At 50.7% G+C, this 17,805-nt stretch overlaps 2 protein-coding genes across 11 annotated transcripts in view; one reads left to right on the top strand and one right to left on the bottom strand.

Moving 5' to 3' along the window:
• Window positions 1-1,348: 1,348 nt before the first annotated feature.
• On the top strand, window positions 1,349-12,631 carry Faap20 (FA core complex associated protein 20). 4 transcript variants are annotated; one of them, XM_052718451.1, is made up of 5 exons: window positions 1,349-2,632; window positions 3,473-3,617; window positions 3,725-4,005; window positions 9,593-10,299; window positions 12,208-12,631. In XM_052718451.1, the coding sequence occupies exons 2-4, from the start codon at window positions 3,501-3,503 to the stop codon at window positions 9,663-9,665; spliced, it is 471 nt and encodes a 156-aa protein (XP_052574411.1). In that variant the 5' UTR covers window positions 1,349-2,632; window positions 3,473-3,500; the 3' UTR covers window positions 9,666-10,299; window positions 12,208-12,631. The 4 variants fall into 4 exon arrangements, with proteins under 4 accessions (XP_052574411.1, XP_052574410.1, XP_052574408.1 ...); XM_052718450.1 differs by lacking the exon at window positions 1,349-2,632 and adding an exon at window positions 2,639-3,000 and having other exon boundaries at window positions 3,725-3,991; XM_052718448.1 differs by lacking the exon at window positions 1,349-2,632 and adding an exon at window positions 2,639-3,000.
• Window positions 12,193-17,805, bottom strand: part of Prkcz (protein kinase C zeta) — a 117,755-nt gene continuing 112,142 nt past the window's right edge. For all 7 annotated transcript variants that reach the window (XM_052718440.1, XM_052718441.1, XM_052718444.1 and 4 more), the window contains 2 exons: window positions 14,811-14,926; window positions 12,193-14,584 (listed from right to left, as the gene is read on the bottom strand). In XM_052718440.1, coding sequence (XP_052574400.1) covers window positions 14,497-14,584; window positions 14,811-14,926 — 204 coding nt within the window. In that variant the 3' untranslated portion in view covers window positions 12,193-14,496. The remainder of the gene's footprint in view (window positions 14,585-14,810; window positions 14,927-17,805) is intronic.

Genomic DNA, 17,805 nt, shown 5'->3' with positions numbered 1-17,805 from the left:
CTTGTTTGGCACTGTGTACATGAGGCTAGCTGGCCCAAAAGCGTCAGGGGGTTCTTCTGTCCCTGTCCCCACCTCACAGCAGCACTGGGATTACATACTCATGCTGCCATGCCTGGCTTCAAGTGTGTTTTGAGAACGAAACTAGGGTTCTCATCCTACACAACGAGCACTTTACCCACCACACCATCTCCCCAGCCCAAATCCAACTTTTTGTTTTATTTTTTGAGACAGAGTCTTTCTACATAGCCCTGGCTGTTCTGGAACTCACTCTGTAGACCAGGCTAGCCCTGAACTCACAGAGATCCGCCCGCTTTTGCTTCCCGAGTGCTGGGATTACACGTGCGCCACCACCGCCCAAATTCAACTTTTAAAGCCGTTGTGATAATACTTTGCAGACAGCTGGCCTGTTGCAAGGTAGGTTTGTTGGGGTTGCCCATCACCCCTATTTCTACCTCTTAAGGTTCTAAAAATGGTTGGATTGGGCCTAGAGAGATGACTTAGTGGTGAAGAGCACTTGCCACTCTTGCAAAGAACTCAGGTTCATTTCCCAGCACCCACATGGTAGCTTGTAGGGCAGCTACCCACCAACCCCACAGTTCCCCAGAGTTTTCTTGAGTGAGAGCAGCAGGAAATATTAGTTAGAAGGATTTAGATTGCGGAGATAAACAGATAGAAAATACTGGATAGCCTTGAGAGGGCCTGGAACCTATTCCAACGGGCCCTGACTGTCTCTGCCCTAGGGTATTTATGGAAATGCCAAGGGGTGAAGCAAAAGACCTCTCCCCAGTGCAGACAAGTGCCGACCAATCTCAGACACCTGCACTCAGGCCTGTGGTCCTAATCATCCTCTCTATGCAGATCTGCTGGGCAAAGCCACTAGGAACCTGAAAATGGGCTTCCACAGTAGCTCACAACTAACTCCAGTTCTAGTGGATCCAAGACCTTCTTCCCACCTCTGTGGGCACCAGACACACTTGGCATACACAAGGCCTCTGGCCTGGCACCCTCCTGGTGGCAATGAGGGAAGAGAGACAATCCTGAGAATGAAGCGAAGTCCCAGAAGAACAGCATTCACACTTGCTTGAGAGTCCTAAGCCTAGAGAACTTGTGTTCTGCAGTTGGCGCAGACTTTCTTGGGCTCAGTGCCCCTTTCTTTTTTTTTTTTTTTTTTTTTTTTTTTGGTTTTTCGAGACAGGGTTTCTCTGTGTAGCTTTGCGCCTCTCCTGGAACTCACTTGGTAGTCCAGGCTGGCCTCGAACTCACAGAGATCCGCCTGGCTCTGCCTCCCGAGTGCTGGGATTAAAGGCGTGCGCCACCACCGCCCGGCCAGTGCCCCTTTCTTACGACAGCCAAAAGATAATGGAATATCCTCACGTTCTGTGCCCTAAGAGCATGCACCTCCTTAGCCTCAAGGTACTTGAAGAGAGAACTCCTTCAGGAGCCCACAGCTTTGGAGTAAGTCTGCCTGGGTAGCCACACAGGCTCTGGCTCTGCTTCACTCTGACCTCTGGGGTCAAGTGGCTATAGCACCTGTATAGGCAGTCAGGGCATCTGACCTCTGTAGAGGAGGGGTACGGGAGAGGCAGGTATGCTGGAGATCTCAGGAAAGTCCCTGTGCTCTGGTTTTAGCATGTGGCTGAACTGAGCCTTCTTGCTCACACAGGGCCCTTTCAGCACTTGGCTAGGCACCCTCCTCAGGCCGTCCTCCTGCTTTGGAGTTGGTGCCAGACCTCCTAGAGTCCTCAAGGTCCCCTGCAAAAATACAGTTATACTTTCAGCAAAAGCCCAGGAGCCAGGCCAGTGGAGACTAGGGACAGGCCGATTGGGAGTGTTCCATCAGTAAGCTCTTCTTAGCTCTGGGACTCATCACAACTGCCTTCCCACCTGGGTGGCCCAGTCCCAGGTCACCCCTGACAGTGCAGCATGAGGCTACCCCACCCTGGCAGCTCCTGCATGGGCAGCTCCTTGGCTGCACCTTTGGCCATCACTCTGGGTTCTTCAGCCTAGGACAGGCAGGTTCCCAAGATGGCCACTCTCCAAAAGACCTCAAGGCAGAACAGACCCTGGTGTGTGCTCTGGGATCCTTTGGAGATTAAACTTCTCATCCTCTTCAGGTCTGCAGACATAAAAGACAATCTCAGTCCAGAATCCATCCCTAGACCCTGGCCTGGGCACAACTACCAGGCTGGACCACACACGGTGGGGGTGACCTCGCCTAGGGATGAGAGGCAAGGTTCTGACGGGAGGAGGACCTAGGAAGAGGGGTCAGGGAGTCAGATGGTTGCAGGACGGTCTTTTGAAACAGCCCTGACCCCTGGGGGCTGTGGAGAAATAGAAAGCCACTAGTGAACGCCGCCAATGCATATACTAAAGTGCCTGGGCGTCTGCTGCCACCAAGTGACGGGCTGCAGGATTGCAGGGCGCGTTTATTGGCTAGACAGGAAGCACGGGTTTCTGAGCTTCGTCCCCTGGGCTTTGCGGTTTCGTTCCTCTCTTTGGTAGAGAAACCCAGTTCCTCCTATAAGAAGAAAATGGTGCAAAGTTGGATTTGGAAGTCCTGCCCATGGGGACATCCTGGGAAAGGCTGAAGAACTGGAAACTGAGGCAGAGCATTGTCTAGTACCGCTGGGAGGTGGCATTGGCAGGGCAAGCCTGACAGCTAATCTGCACGTGTTAACAGAAGGGAACACAGGCTCCAGAGCTGCCTGCACAGGGTCGGGTGGGCCCAGTCTCGTACCCCTGAAAGCCTCTCCCTCAAGGCGGCAGCCTAGTGTCCCCAAAGATTAGGATCCCGGCGCCTTAGTTTTCAAGTGTCACAAAGGGGAGATGGCACTTGGCAGAGTGGGTAGTGGGGGTCTGGAGGCCACGGGAGCTGGTCCGGGTCGGAGGGCGGGTCGGGTGGTATGTCTCACTTCCGCCGGACGCTCTTGGGAGAAGGATGGAGGAGGAGCAGAGGCTGCGGGGGAGGCTGAGCCGCCGCAGGCCGCCCGCAGGGGGCGGGTGAGGCGGGATGGAACGGAGAGGGTGGGGCGCTGGGGGCTTGGGTAGACGGTGGGGCCGCGGGCAGACAATGGGGGTACCTCGACTTTCCCGTCTAGGTGCGGGGCTCCTCGCACACTTGCACCCCGCAACTGTGAGGCCTGCTACCAGAAAGGCTCCGCCTTTCTCCGGGCGCGGTCGCTTCTTCCGCCCCAACCCTGCGGTTTCCCCCACCTCCTCCACCCCTTTCCGTCTCTATCTAGCCTCTCCCTGTTCAGCCCCATGCTCCATTGTTCCCTAGAGCCCACACTTACCCTCCAACGTGAACTGCACGCTTAATCCCTTACTTCGGGCTCCCTCCCTCCCTTACTCCACTGTCCCCCGGAGTCTTGCTGCCCCTCACTCTAGAGCCCCTTGTGACCTCCCTTGTGAGACCTCTTTCTCGGGACACTCTACCATGGATCCACGGGCTGACACTTCCTATGCTTCCCAGGGCCCCCAGCTGCCGCCCCTGGTTTCTCATGGAGGGCAGTAAGAGTGAGCCATGGGCTGCTCTGCTGCGTAGCACTGTGAGCGGGGACGTGGATTTGACCCCGAACGGTCAGCCGCTGCCACCACTGCCTGCTTTTTCCAGCCAGGTGTGTCCAGAAGCACTAATGGGGAATGGCCTGGGAGAGGATTCCCCGGGGCGCTGGGGGAGGTGCTGGTGTTGGTGGCTGTTATCTCATGGGCATCTGCCTTTTAGGAGTCTCTGCCTGACCCGGAGCCTACTGTGCCCCCTGAGGTCTTCACTGTGGGATCCAAGACTTTTTCCTGGACGCCTTTTCCACCTGCCCTTGGTGGCTCTGCAAACTCCTACCAGTTGTTCCATGGGCCTGGAGGCTCCGTGGGGTCACCTATTCCATCCTTGAAAAGATGTCCTGCACCAGATTCCCGTCAGACTCCCAGCCCCCAAGAGTGTGTGTCTGTGCAGAGTACGCCTGTGTTGCTGAGCTGCCCATTGTGCCAGAAGGCATTTGATCCGACGTGAGTTTTCCATCCCAGACCTCAGGCTTAAGACTTAGTCCGCTGTAAAACCTCCTGCTTGGGAGGCTAAGACTTGTTAGGAAAAGGAGTCTTTATTTGTTGTTGTTGTTTTGAGACAGGGTTTCTCTGTGTAGCACCGGCTGTCCTGGAATTTGCTCTGTACATCCGGCTAGCCTCAAACTCACAGAGATCTGCCTGCTTCTGCCTCCCAAGTTCTGGGATTAAAGGCATGGACCACTACTGACTGGTTTATTAACTAATATTTAAATTAAAATATATGTGTGCGTGTGCGCGCGCGCGCGTGTGTGTATGTGGGCACGTACCATGGCACACATGCATGTGGAGGTCAGAGGAAAACTTGAAGTCTGTTCTCACCTTTCACCATATGAATCCTAGGGATTGAATTTAGGTACTCAGGATCGGCAACAGGTACCTTTACTTGATGAGCCGTCTTGCTAGCCTTTTTTTTTTTTTGACTCTCAGTGATGCTCTTGCTTCGGCCTCCCATGTGCTGGGATTTCAAGACTGCACCACCACATTTGGTTAGCTTTGGCTACTTAAAATGACACAGGAACTTGTAGAACTTGAGCCCACTGTTGCTGGGCTCAAGGGCAGTATGTTTTAGATGGTGTGTAGCTGGGTGCACATGTATCCTACGTGTTGAAGTAGAAATGGCCTGGGGAGGGCATGGATTCTCCAAAGTTAGCTGCTAAGATGACAGAACCAGAAGTGAAGCACAGAGTTAGCCTGATTAAATGGTTACCAGAGGATAACACAGCTGGAGCCCTAGTTCAGAGCCCAACAGGCCCCTCCAAATATTGTTTAAAAGAATTTGTGCTGAGCTGGGAGTGGAGGTCCACACCTCTAATCTCAGCACTCAGGAGGCAGAATCTGTGAGTTTGAGGCCAGGCTAGTCTACATAGTGAGTTCTAGAACAGCCAGTGCTATGTAGGCCCTGTCTCAAAACAAAACAAAACAAAATGTACTTATTATTGTTTGTGTGATATATGTATATGTTCATGTAGGTTTGTGTACAGAGGTACCCATGCATGTGGAGGCCCGGTCAAGTGTTTTTCTTGATCACTTCCCACCTTATGTTTTGAGACAGAGTCTCTCACTGAACCAAACATTGATTTGGCTAGGCTGGCTGACCAATGAGCTCCAGGGATCCAACCGTCTCTCTGGCCACCTCCAGTGCATGGGTTACATATGCATACCGCCAGTGCTTGCCTTTTCTGTGGGTAATGTTTGCACAGCAGGAACAATGGAACCATTTATCAATGGAACCTTTTCCCAAGCCTCCAAAATGTGCCTTTTTATCAGAATCAAGCCTTTATGAATTTGAGAGGAGCCCCAATCCCAACCCTCAGCAACAACTCTCTCTACTCATAGCCACATAGCTCAGACAAAGAGATGTTGAGTGTGGGCTGGCTTGAGTGAGGTTGTGGATGTCCCCAAGTGGGGTCCTGTTTATGTGACCTTGAATGTAAAGTTGACATTTCCATGCTTCTCACCTATCAAGAGACCCAGGGGCAGAAGCTGGGGTTGGGAATCCTTTTGGGAAATTCAGTTTTGCAGAGCCCATAAGATCTTGCCAGGATTCCCACTCCCCTCTTGTTCCAGGGGCTTTTTGTGCTGTCCTTGCATTTCTAGACAGTTGAAGAAAAGACTCCTGAAGACAGGGTTATTGAAGATGGAAGCTCTGCCCGTTGGGCGCCTTTCAAGTGGTTGTATCAGACTTGGCAAAGTGCCTTTACTTTTCCAAAGTAGGTATCAGCAAGGTAGGCTTAAGTCTGCAGTGACGTGTTCTTCATTGAACTGTAGAGGAGCGAGGATGTATTGGCCAGACTCACCCCTTGAGGTGGCAGCCACATCATCAGGCTGCCCGGGGGGAACTCTTTCCATGCCCTTAAAGGAGCTCCCTTTCATTCCTTCAACAAGGCAGGATGTTCTGGGTCTTAGATGGCAGGGATGTTGTCATGAAAGGCAAGACCCAAGCAGGGAGGCAGACTGGCCTTGGGCGGGTCAGTTTGGCAGCTAGACTCAGGCTGAGCTGTCAGTATTGTCCTCTGAGGGCAGTGTGTGCAAACATTGCTGCCCACCCAAGCTGGTACAGGTGAGCTGGGGGTGCCCCTCAGGGAGGACCACACCACTCCTTCTTTCCTTTAGCACCATCTGAGCCCGGTGGAGCACTGTTTGGGATTCCTAAATGTGACAGGTACTAGATACTAGGCTGACATACAGTGTTCTTTGTTCCTAGAAGATCTTGCTGCTATATTCAAATACTTCATACAGATGTCTCTCGCTACTGGGGACTGAGTCCAGTGCTCCCAGTGTACCAGTCTGTAGATGCTCCTCTTTTTTTTCCTTTGGTTTTTCAAGACAGGGTTTCTCTGTGTAACAGTCCTGGCTGTCCTGGAACACTCTCTTTTTGGACCAGGCTGGCCTCGAACTCACTGAGATCCACTTGCCTCTGCCTCCCAAGTGCTGGGATTAAAGGCGTGTGCCACCACCGCCTGGCTTGTCTTTTTTTTTTTTTTTTTTTTTTACATAAAACAGTTGTTACTGGTCTAGAGAGATTTCTTAGTGGTTGGGAGCACTGACTGCTTTTCCAGAGGACCCGGGTTCAATTCCTAACACCCACATGGCAGCTCAAGGCTGTCTGTGATTCCAGTTCCGGGGACCCGACACCCATGGCAAAAACACCAATGCACATAAAATGAAAATAAATTAAAAAAAACCAGTTGTTACTTCATAAACCCTACATATCTAGGTGGTTTTATGTAAGCAACTGTTACTCTATATTGCTTAGGGAATAATGACAAGGGCAAGTCTGTTTACATTTAGTACAGTCACCAATTTTTAAAGTACTTTTTATCTGTGGTTGTTTGAATCTGCAGATGTAGGACCCACAGATAGGGAAACTGCTGTGTTTTCCGATATCTATGTGTCAGATAGGCAACTGGTGAGACAGTCCATTAGCTGGGGATGCCAAAACCCTTCCTTGGTCTTTATTGATACAGTGATACCTGGTGGTTGTGATTGTTTCCCTGTCTGCCTCTCTCTCTCTCTCTCTCTCTCTCTCTCTCTCTCTCTCTCTCTCTCTCTCTCTCGTGTGTGTGTGTGTGTGTGTGTGTGTGTGTGTATGTATGTATGTGTTCCTGCCCTTTATTTTAATATGTAACCTAGGCCTTGAACATCTGAGGCCAAACAGTCTTCTTGCTCAGCCTTCAGAGTAGCTGAGATGACAGGTGTGTGCCATGCCTAGCTCATGGTTGTGACTCTAATAGTTTATTCATATTCAGATTCTGGGGCTGAAGTCCCCGAATCCATGTTGGTTAGCCATAGCCAGGGCTCAACTGTGTCTGGGAGTTAGCAGAAGCCTGGCAGTGAAATGAGTTCTACAGAAACAGCTCTTTTGTTGTGTGATGGTGTCTGGAGGAATCCCTGAGAACCCACTTGAGGGATGCTGCCTGAAAACTCCCAACAGATGGCCGAGATCCATACAGAACCTGAGGTGTCTTACAGAAAGCTGGGGGGAGGGAAGTGTTAATACCTTGGTTAGATTGGCTAAGGGGTTCTCAAGGACTTCAGAGACCATTTGTTGGGGACTGCCAAGTTAGAGAGCCATTGAAAATCACAGGACCTGGGAATCAAGTGAGGGGCTTTGCTGTCCATTCTCTGTTGTAAATCTTAGGGGAGTTCTGTTCCCATTCTGGTCATTGACCTGGGTGTGGGTTAACTAGGATGCAGTGAACAAGCCAAGGCCTAGGATGCCTGGGAGGGCAGGTAATGGGCATCTGGTTGGTCAGCAGGATGTCCAGAGGATTCTCAGGACTTGTGGGTTTCACCTCAGGACTTCTCTTGTTAAGTTCACCAGCCTTAGCACATACAAGGTGAGCTGGCTGCTGGGAGAGACACAGGCCATTGTGATAAGTCACAGGGGTTCGGGGTTTGTTCTTCATTAGGAGATGGCGGCCCTGATCTAACAGGCTCTGATGGGACTGTCTGACATTGGTCTGGAGAAGGGGACTCACTGGTCATGTGCATTGGGTTCAGGAGCTATAGGGAGTGACAAAAGGCAGCGTCTGAGGGAGAAGTAGTGCTTGGTGGATTGCTGTCTGAGGATGGAAGGCTGTGGGGTGCCAGAAAGGAAGCAGGGCCCTGTGAGCAGAGGAGACCAATGTTTGCCAGTCTCCTCCTGGTGGTGAAATGTAAGAGATGGCCACTCTCATAGGTTGGTGGCCACATGGCCTCCATCAAGTCCTGGGCTGCTGAGCCTTGCCCTGGCAGCTCTACTGACCGCTCTGGCTAGGTCACCTCCTCACCTCCTCCCTCTGATGGCCGGGTGAAGTTAGGTGGAAGACCAGTCCATGCACTACCCTTGTTCTCTGGCTGTGATACCCTTCCCAGGGCCATTGGCACAGGACTCTTGAGGTACAGGTGCTATGTGGGCATTCCAGAAATGTAGGGCCAGAGGCCAGATGACTGAATCTTACATGATGGGGCTTGGTCTTTCCACATCAAGAAAACATCCCCTCTCTGAGTTTGAGGCCAGCCTGGTCAACATAGTGAGTTTCAAGACAGCCAGGGCTATATAGGAGACCCTCTCTGTCAAACAAACAAACAGACAACCTCCCACAACTCCCCCAAAGCAAGCATTCCCTCCTGGGTGTGATGTTTGCCTCTTGGAGGATGGTAGGTGGCTGTCCTGGAGTAACTCTTACCTTCATGTGTATTTCTTCTGGGCAGCCTAGTTATTGGACTTTCATGAGAACTGCCCTTTGTACTGGCTGATGGACGTACCTGATAGGCTTGTCCATCCCATAAGCCTGACCTGCTATAGACAGGCGCTGGGCTTGAGGAGGGCCTGCACTGGATCTCTAGAGCCAAGAAGCTCTAGCTTCCCTGCTGATCTCTGCCTGAGATGGGCTTTTTGTTTTTGTTTTTTGAAACATGGTCTCACTACGTAGCCCTGGCTGTCCTGGAACTCACTATGTAGACCAGGCTGGCTTTGTACTCATAGAAATATGCCTGCCTTTGCCTCCTGAGTGGTGAGATTAAAGGCGTGCGCCATCATGTCTAGCTTTTTTTTTTTTAAACTTAATTTACCGTGTGTGTGTGTGTGTGTGTGTGTGTGTGTGTGTGTGCACACATACCACAGTGAGTCAGAGGGAAACTTTCAAGAGTTGGGTGGGTTCCAGAGACTGAACTCGGGTCATCAGGCTTGGCAGCAAGCGCTGAAGTCACTGAGCCATCTTGCTGGCCCCAGGGAGTCTTTGGGGCTAGCTTTTGGCATGGTCCAGGATGAGTGAGCCACCAGATGAGGTGGGAGTTCATGACATTGGTCAGGGTGGGAGTCTGTAGGACTAAGAATCCTTGGTGTAAAGAAGGGTTCTTAGGTAACAGGGAAGGCCTAGTTTAACCCACTGAGGTCATGGTGAACCCTACTTATTGTGTCCTCCAACTGACCAGCTATGAAAGAGTTCAGGACTCTTCTCAGTGGTTTAGAAATGTGTGGAATTACCCCCTTCCTGTGGCCAGCACTCTCCCAGGAGGCCTGGTGACTGTTTCCTCTACCTTGCAGGCTGGCCCAGCTGGATGTGGATAGCCACCTTGCTCAGTGCTTGGCTGAAAGCACAGAAGACATGGTGTGGTGAGCTGCAGGATGCCTCTCCTGTCCCCTCCTTCCGGCACACACACTGACATAGGGATGTGACTGCTGAGATGTGTCTTCGTGTGGACACCTGAGCACAGACTCCTCTGGTTTTGTGCGTGGGCACTGGGCACAATGCTGATCACCGTGGTGCCGACGTCAGTAGGTCCTCTGTGATGGCTCCTTTCTTGTCAACTTAACTGGGTTTGGAAATCACCTAAGAGACAGACCTCAGAGTGTGTCTGTGAAGCTGTTTCCAGAGATTAATTGAGAAAGGAAGACCCCCCTTGAATGTGGGTGGTACCATCCTGTGGCCTGGGGTCTCACTGAATGAAAAGGAGAAACTGAGCTGCTTCCTGACTGGGCATGGGATGTGCTTCTCACCTGTCACCACAGCTACAGCTGCTTTTGCTACTGTAACGTCAGCCGTGAGCCAGAATCCATCTTAAGTTGCTTTGATCAAGTATTCTGTCATAACAGGGAGAACCCCACCCAAGCAGGTGAGCCAGATCTGTGACAAGACAGAACGGGGTATCTCTACCCAAGTCAGCGTTTGTACACAGGCTGGCACCTTCTCCTGACTGCAAGAGTGATATACTGGATTACACTTCACAGACATTAAAAAAAAAAAAAAAAAGGTAATTATATGTATTTGTATGTGTCTGTGTTGGGGGTTTTGTGCATGTGAATGTAATTGCCCACAGAGGCCAGAGGAGGGTGTCAGATTCCCTGGAGCTGTAGTTATAGGCAGCTTTGAACTGCTGGGAACCAAACTTGGGTCCTTTGCAAGACGATGATGTGGAGATGGAGCCCTTGGGAGGTGACAGGTCATGAAGGTGAAGCTTCCTCAAGGGGATTAATGTTATGTACTGAAGGGGCCTTGGGAGACAGGAACCCCAGGACTACTCAGGACATAGCAAAATGCCTGTCCCTAGTGTCCACATGAACCGTCACCAGAACTGTTGGCTCCTTGGTTTCCAGGACTAAGATGGAAGTACGTTATCTACCTAGGCTGGGGAGTGTCTTGGTGGTATAGCATTTGCTCAGCCTGAACCAGCCCCTGGATCTAGCCAGATACTGGGACAGATAGAGCTGACTTGTACAGCGTGTAGAGTCTCTGCAACCTTACCGCTAAGGGGTGGGGCTCAAAGCCATTTCACTGCACACCAAAAGTGGTTCCCAAAGAAGGGAATTTAAGGGAGAGGTAGGGGGCATATCTTCTCATCCACATGTTCTGGCTGACACGTAAGTGAAAATGTTGTTTTCTTCTGGATAGTAAGCTCCAATACCTGCTTGGACCTATTTTGTGTTTTGAACTGTGTGGCTGAGGACAACTTGATTTTCCCACCACTGCCTTCCAAGTGCTGGGATTACAATATCCATTATTAAGCTCATTTGCACCTGACATTCTTGTGGACAGAAACAAGTGTTGGCCTGTGGTTGGGGACAGGCATGGTTTGAAAGCCTGAGACAACCAGAAAATCTGTATTTTCCTTTGAAAAATGGTTTCAATGAGTTGGGTATGGTGCGCACATCTGGAATCTCAACACTTGGCAGGTGAAGGATTAGTAGTTCATGCCCAGCCTCTCCTACATATTGAATTCAAGGCCAACCTGGGCTACAAGAGACCCTGTCTCAAAAACAAACAGGAAGGGTTTCATATAAATCATAAAAACACATGAAGGGGGCCACAGTACAGTGTCGTGGTTGGTGAGGACTCACCTGATAGGTGTAAGGCCTGCATGCAATGTCCAGCAGCCCTTCAAAAAAGTCAAACTACCCCAAACTAACTCTGTCGCCAGATGAAAAGGCTACATTAGGGCTCTCCTAGAGGAGAGTCAAGAGATACGTATAGACAGATGAGAGAGGAACCCTGGTCACAGGGGCTGAAAAGTCTTTCATAGGTTGCCTGCACGTTAGAGCTCCTGGGCTGCTGGTAGCTGACTCCATCTAAGGCAAAAGCCCCAGAACCAGGGACACCAAAGGTGATGGTCTCAGTCAGAGGGTCAGGAGTGTGTCCCCGGGAACAGGGGGAAAGATAAAACCTGGAGCTCTGATGTGAGTGAATAGATGACATCTCCTGAGGGGAACTCTTCTTACCTGGTCCAGTGAGACTCAACACCTGTCTTTGAAAACACCCTCACAATGCCCCAAAATTCTGTTCTTCCAGGTGTCCAGAAATCCCTAATCTAGTCAGGCTGGTACTGTCCTAACTGCAATCCCAAAGCTATCACCTGAGAGAGCACAGAGCTGGGGAGAGCCAGGAGTGTGTGGCAGTGGAGTCTGACACAATAGTGGTACGTCTGTCCAAACCCATCAAACATATCAGGAGGAAAGAGGGCATGTTACGGGAATCTTCGGTCATGAGGACAGACTCATTTCATGGGGACGGTGACAGTGGCAGTGAATACGTGGGACACTACTGCTTTGTGTTGTGAGCCTAAATATATTCTAGGAAGGGACTCTTAGGAAAATGGAATAAAACCCTTTGTTTTCTCCAAATATCTACTTCAAACACAGTAACAATAAGGGCATTTTCATCAAAGTCTTTAATAGATGTGCAAGAATACGAACGACCTTGGCCGTGGAGGGCGAGAACATCGTCCACAGAAGGAACGCCGGCCAGCGATGGGCTCCACTGATCAATTGTACAAAACCACATGGTTATGGCTACTGCTTTACAATCATGAAAGTCACCAGTGTTCGTGAACCATTTTCAAAAGACACACGCTATCTTGCCTGGAGCCGTTTGCAAAACGTTAAGGTATTTCCCACCCACCCACCCCAAGTCACATTTCATTACATCCTTCACTTTCTTTAATTTATAAAACAAATTACTATATATAAAAATCTCCCCTTCTGGTGGGCACAATGTTATTCACACATTTGTACATGAGCAGCCGAACCAGTAACCAGCAAGTCATTTGGCAATAGGGCAGTATCCAAATAAACAACCCCATTTCTAACAAACCAAGGGCCCCTGTGCTGTTTGGGCAAAGGAGTTGTTGCTGTCCCTAGGCAGCACACTGGGAGGAAAGGAGCTTGCAGGAGCCGGTTTGCTCTTGGACCATTTGCGGGCTCTTCATTTTAGCATTTTGGCTCATAGGCAGGTGTGACTGCACAGCCCTCAGACTGGGGCTCCAGCCACCTGGACATCCCCAGGCTGGGCTGGACACCCCTAGGAGGCCCAAAAAATTGGCTCTTAGGCTCTTTGCATTTTTTTTTTGAGCAGTTGCTGGGGACAAGTCTTACTGATGGACACTGGGAGTGCTGGTTGAAATGTGTCCATGTTCAATAGGAGTTACAGAGCCACCCAGAAGCCTGGATTTGGGGTATGATGTCAGAAGCCTGGGTTGCCTGTTCTGTCCCAGCACCGTGGACCTGGGTGTGGCTCTGATGTGTTCAGTGCCAGACATGGCAATGGCCTGAGAAACCTGAGTGTATTGGGGTGAGGGCTGCGGGCGGCCACAGGGCAGCACGGCAACAGCGCCTCTAACTTTTCATTTTCTCTAACTTCGAAATGTGACAGGGCCACCAGCCCCGAGGCATGAAGCAGCTGTGACCGGAGGCTGGACTCCACCCTGCCTCACATGGAGACCCGAGGCCTCATTCCGGCAGGGTTGGGGGCATGTAGCACGTTTGCTACATTGGCCAGCCTGGCTTGAGTGGAGCTGGGGTGCTCAGTCACTGCAGTGCAGCTGTCTCCCGCACTACCAAAGGGCTGAAATGATGGCTCCTGCCACACCTGACCTGCTAAGGACTTAGCTAACCTCTTTCCAGGAAACCTTGGGTTGGCTTCCCGAACTGCCTCTAATCTAAGGAGGAGGAGGATGGCTGAGCACAACAGTTATGGAAGCAGACTTGCTTCCTCAGGAAGAGTACAGGATTATGGGTATTCTGTCGCTTTAAGGCTAGGGTCCATCACACACGTGTCTTTAAATTTTCTAATCTGGAGTATTAGTGATAAAAATATTTTCCAAAAATCTAATGTATAACACAAGACATCTTGGAGGCACTGGCTAGTGTTTTCAGAAATATATTTTGTGCGGATTTAGTTTTCAATTATTTTTCCCTTTTTATTTATTTACCTATTTATTTGGTTTACTGGTGCTTTGGTGAGCAATGTTTTAGAATCTCTATAATCCAGTTTCCCCCATCAGAGTCCAAAGGGCTGGTGGGAACAGCGCCACCAACTTAGCCAGGATGTCACTTCAGCCTTGGACTACCATGGCTAGCTGCACTAGGTATGAAAATACTTGTTAAATATTAACAACAGAACTTACCGGGATTTAGAAAACGTTCCGAATCTGTAACAATTCTTGTTGCAGTGCATCCCTGCAGGCACTTGGGTGCCCGTCCCCTGCCTACGTTCTGCCTGCTCAGAAAACGCAGCTCCTCCTCACGTGGGGGCTGCGTTGGGGACGTCAGGCGGGTGCCACTCAGAAAAAAGGCATCAGAGGAAGCTTCGACATCATCGGTACATTTTATTCCTCAGGGCATTACACGCTAACTTTCCTGGAGCGGGTCAGTGCATCGAGTTCTGTTTCTGTGGAAAATGTGCACCTTCAAAACGGCGTTGACTGTCTCGCCCTCTGGTCGGGCTGCCATGGGCACAGGAAGCGATTCCTCCAGCACAAAGCCAGCCTCTGGGGTCTGGACACAAGAGACTGCTCTGTCCAGAAGTGCCTGTTGGATGCCCCTCTGCGGTCTCGGTGGCCAGCATCCCTCCTTGGCTGCTCAGAGCCTCGTGCCCAGCCTGGCATGCATATGCTGTGGTTAAGGGTAAAGTGACAGGGTCATTCACAGGCGTGTCCACAACAGAGACGCTCGTGGCCTCACACGGACTCCTCAGCAGAGAGCAGAAGCGGGTTGATGTACTCAAAGCCTTCAAACTCAGACTGGTCAATCCTCTTTATGACGTCCCTAGAAGCATAGGAATGGGGTGAAGAGTGGTAGCTGTGTTCCTCCCTCAGGCACCATCCTTCCCACCAGCCCACACCGCAGAAGTAGGGACCCAGACATGAAACCATGCACCAGTCTAGACACAGGCTGCCTGCGGAGCTGGGCTACTCAGGACATGTTTCATTGTGACATTTGTGGGGGCAGGTCAGGGTGTCTTGAGCCTTGCAGTGTCCTGCCCAGAACTTACTCGTCATCTGGAGTCAGCTGCACGGGCTCGCTGGTGAACTGTGTATCAAAGTTGTCCAGGCCATAGTCATCTGTGATCTGGGGCTGGAAGGGAGGCAGGGCCTGCTTCTTTTCCAGCTGAGAATATTGACAAGGGAGTGTCAGATGGGTGTTGAGCATCCCCTCTGCCCGCTTCAGTTCTTTGTATGCACATAAATCACAAAATAAAATGGGAAGCTCAGCTTTTCAACATGCCTGGTATTTGAATGCCATTTTTTTTTTCTTCCCCTTAAAGCACAGAATCTAGGAGAAAATATCCAATGCCAGGAAAAGTCTACTTCAGTTAAAAAGTGATGGATGTACAGGCCCTGGAGACCTGTGCCTGGGGAAACAATGTCACTGCCAGTGGCTGGACACTTTTTCCTTTCTTTCCTTTTTTCTGCACACCCCCCCCCCCCCCCCCCCCCCCCCCGTCTCAGAACCTGATCATAATTGTAGTTGGGCTTGACAACACCCCCACCTAGATGAGCACTGGAGAACCCATCTTCAGTCCTCTCTCGACCCTGAAGTGTCAGCTCCATCTTTTCCTATTTAGAGGTGCACCCTCTAGTCCAGCAGGGAATGCATGTGCAAAGAATCCCTGCTCACACCTACACCCATTCATGCTTGGTAACATGGCTGCATTCTAGGCATCTAGATGTGACATGGACCTCTGTGAATTCAAGACCTGGTCTAGATGGCCAGTTCAGGCCAGCCAGAGATACAATGCATAAAATGGCATAAACTTACGGGTTTCATTATGAGCTTTTCATACATTTACATTATTATGCTTTGTTCATATTCAGTCCCCATTGCCCTCCTTTCTAACCCTTGCTCCAAGCATTTTGCTGCTGTTATAACCGTTCTGGGCTCCAACAAAGAGAGGGGCGTGGTGTGTCGAGATGGATTGGTTATGTATAATATAGCTGTTCAGCTAGGTGGTGGTGGCGCACGCCTTTTAATTGCAGCACTTGGGAGGCAGAGGCAGGCAGATCTCTGTGAGTTTGGCCAGCCTGGTCTACAGAGCAAGTTCCAGGGCAGCCAAGGATACACAGAGAAACACACACACACACACACACACACACACACACACACACACATACATATAAAATACAGCTGTTTTTCATCAAGCAGGGCCCTTAGGCCACACTTAGGGCATTTCTGAGCTTCAGTGCCCAGGGTGAGAGAACCTTCTTTCCAGCATTCACTCAGCTCTTCCAGGGAAGATGGGTGACAACTGGTCTCAGAACAATGTACAGATCTGTCCCAAGAGCCACAGTGCTCTACATGAGCTAGGGATGCAGGCCCTGAAGAGACACCGCATGGGTCTGCACTTAAACTCACATATGGCCGCCACAGGAGCTGATGTGTAACCCTTCCCCCCGTCTATCCAACGATGGCTCTGTGGCAGGGTCAGTGTCTGGGTTATGGCTGCCTCTCAATGTTCTTAGAAACAAACCTAATCCTACAGAGTACAACATACAAGGGTGAATGAGTGAGTGAGCTAGTGAATGAGGAAATGAATGAAGAAGGTGTGAAGAGTGGGTGGATTCATGAATGAGTAAGAGAATAAGAGCAAGTAAGGGTCCCAGCCTGCTAGTACAACAGAAGACCTAAGACTGGGTAACCAAGAGGACCAGAAGCTTGTCCTTGTGTTCTGGGGGTGACTCTTTACCTGCAGCACTGCCTTTCAGGCTCCTAACTGGCCCAGACCTAACCACTCCCACACCCCAGCAGTTCCCAGCAGAGTTTTAGGGACATACTTAGCTGTCTAGAACACAATTGGCTGTGTTACCAAGCATGAATGGGGGTGAGTGTGGGAATGAAGGAGGACTCCTTGCCACATGCATCGTGGTGCCATGTGGTGACACTAGAGTCCCTTCTGACTGCTGCGTATTCCCTGCTGGGTTAGAGGGTCCACTTCTAAATAGTAAAAGTTGGAGATGGCAGCACCAAGCCAGGCAGCCTCTGGAGTAACTCCAGAGCTCAGTGAGTCTGCTCGGTATACACTACCAGCACAGAGGGACAACTGGGAGTCAGTTCCCAGCATGGCTGTGGGTGAGGAGATTAGCAGAGAGAAGATGGATAGCACTGACTTCTGGCTCTTGGTATCCACACAAAGAAATGCCCCAAAGGCCAGGGTGCTGTTGCCACTTTCGCCTTCTGAAGTCTGGCCTACGAAGGCTGGTCCTGGGCAGTAAGGGTAGGTGGTCCTTTCAGACTCAAGGGCGGGGAGGTGTGCCTGGGGCTAGTAGCTGTTGGAACCCCATTTCTGATGCCTCCACCTGGCCATGGTTCCCACAACTGCTTGTCTGCCTCTGGAGCCACATGCATGGGCCTTCTGAGTGTGGCCCTTTATCTGGTCCTGTATTTTCCTTTCTTTTCTCTCCTGGCCACAGGCACATGCCACGACCAAGGACTCGTCCTTTCCTTTTTCTGTGGTAGGTTGCCTGGGAAACCAAAGGGTTTTGTGACAGTCTGTCCTCCTACTTGCTTTCCTCTCTGGAGTCTTTCTTCTAGAAGCCTTGAACCTATAAACTTTATAAAAAATTACATTTATTTATCTGTGTGTGCATGAGTGGGTGGGTATGCACGAGCCATGGCACATGTGTGGAGGTCAGAGGACAACATCTCACCACAGGCATCCTGGAAATCCAACCCAGGCTGTCAGCTTGGTGGCAAGTACCCTTACCCACTGATTGGTCTAGGTCTATTTAATTTGCCTGACCCGGGGCAGGAGCAGAGGCCATCAACTTCCTGTCAGCTCTCACTGGTCAGTCTTGCTGATGTCAAGGGAGTTTATTTTAGCCACAGTCTGACTCACTCCTCAGGGTGGCCTTGCCATGGCACCTGCCAGCAGCCTGGAACACAGCAGGTTTAATGGCAGATGGTAACAATGCCCAGATGGCCACTTCAGCTCTCTCTAGTTCATGATGGGTCAGGGATTGGGAACGTTGGAAAAATCTGACATGCTGTCA

This window comes from Peromyscus californicus, unplaced genomic scaffold (genome assembly GCF_007827085.1).
Source record: "Peromyscus californicus insignis strain IS unplaced genomic scaffold, ASM782708v3 Scaffold_5__1_contigs__length_169319896, whole genome shotgun sequence".
NCBI lineage: Eukaryota > Metazoa > Chordata > Mammalia > Rodentia > Cricetidae > Peromyscus > Peromyscus californicus.
Note: the sequence above shows the minus strand (reverse complement) of the source record. Positions and strands in the feature narration are given on the sequence as shown.

Excerpts from the sequence above, each read along its gene's own strand:
- Faap20 (XM_052718448.1), top strand. The coding sequence starts at position 2,939 with ATGGAGGAGGAGCAGAGGCTGCGGGGGAGGCTGAGCCGCCGCAGGCCG. Across the intron at positions 3,001-3,472 it reads AGGCCGCCCGCAGGGGGCGG|GGCCCCCAGCTGCCGCCCCT; the intron begins GTGAGGCGGGAT and ends TATGCTTCCCAG. Across the intron at positions 3,618-3,724 it reads TGCCTGCTTTTTCCAGCCAG|GAGTCTCTGCCTGACCCGGA; the intron begins GTGTGTCCAGAA and ends TCTGCCTTTTAG.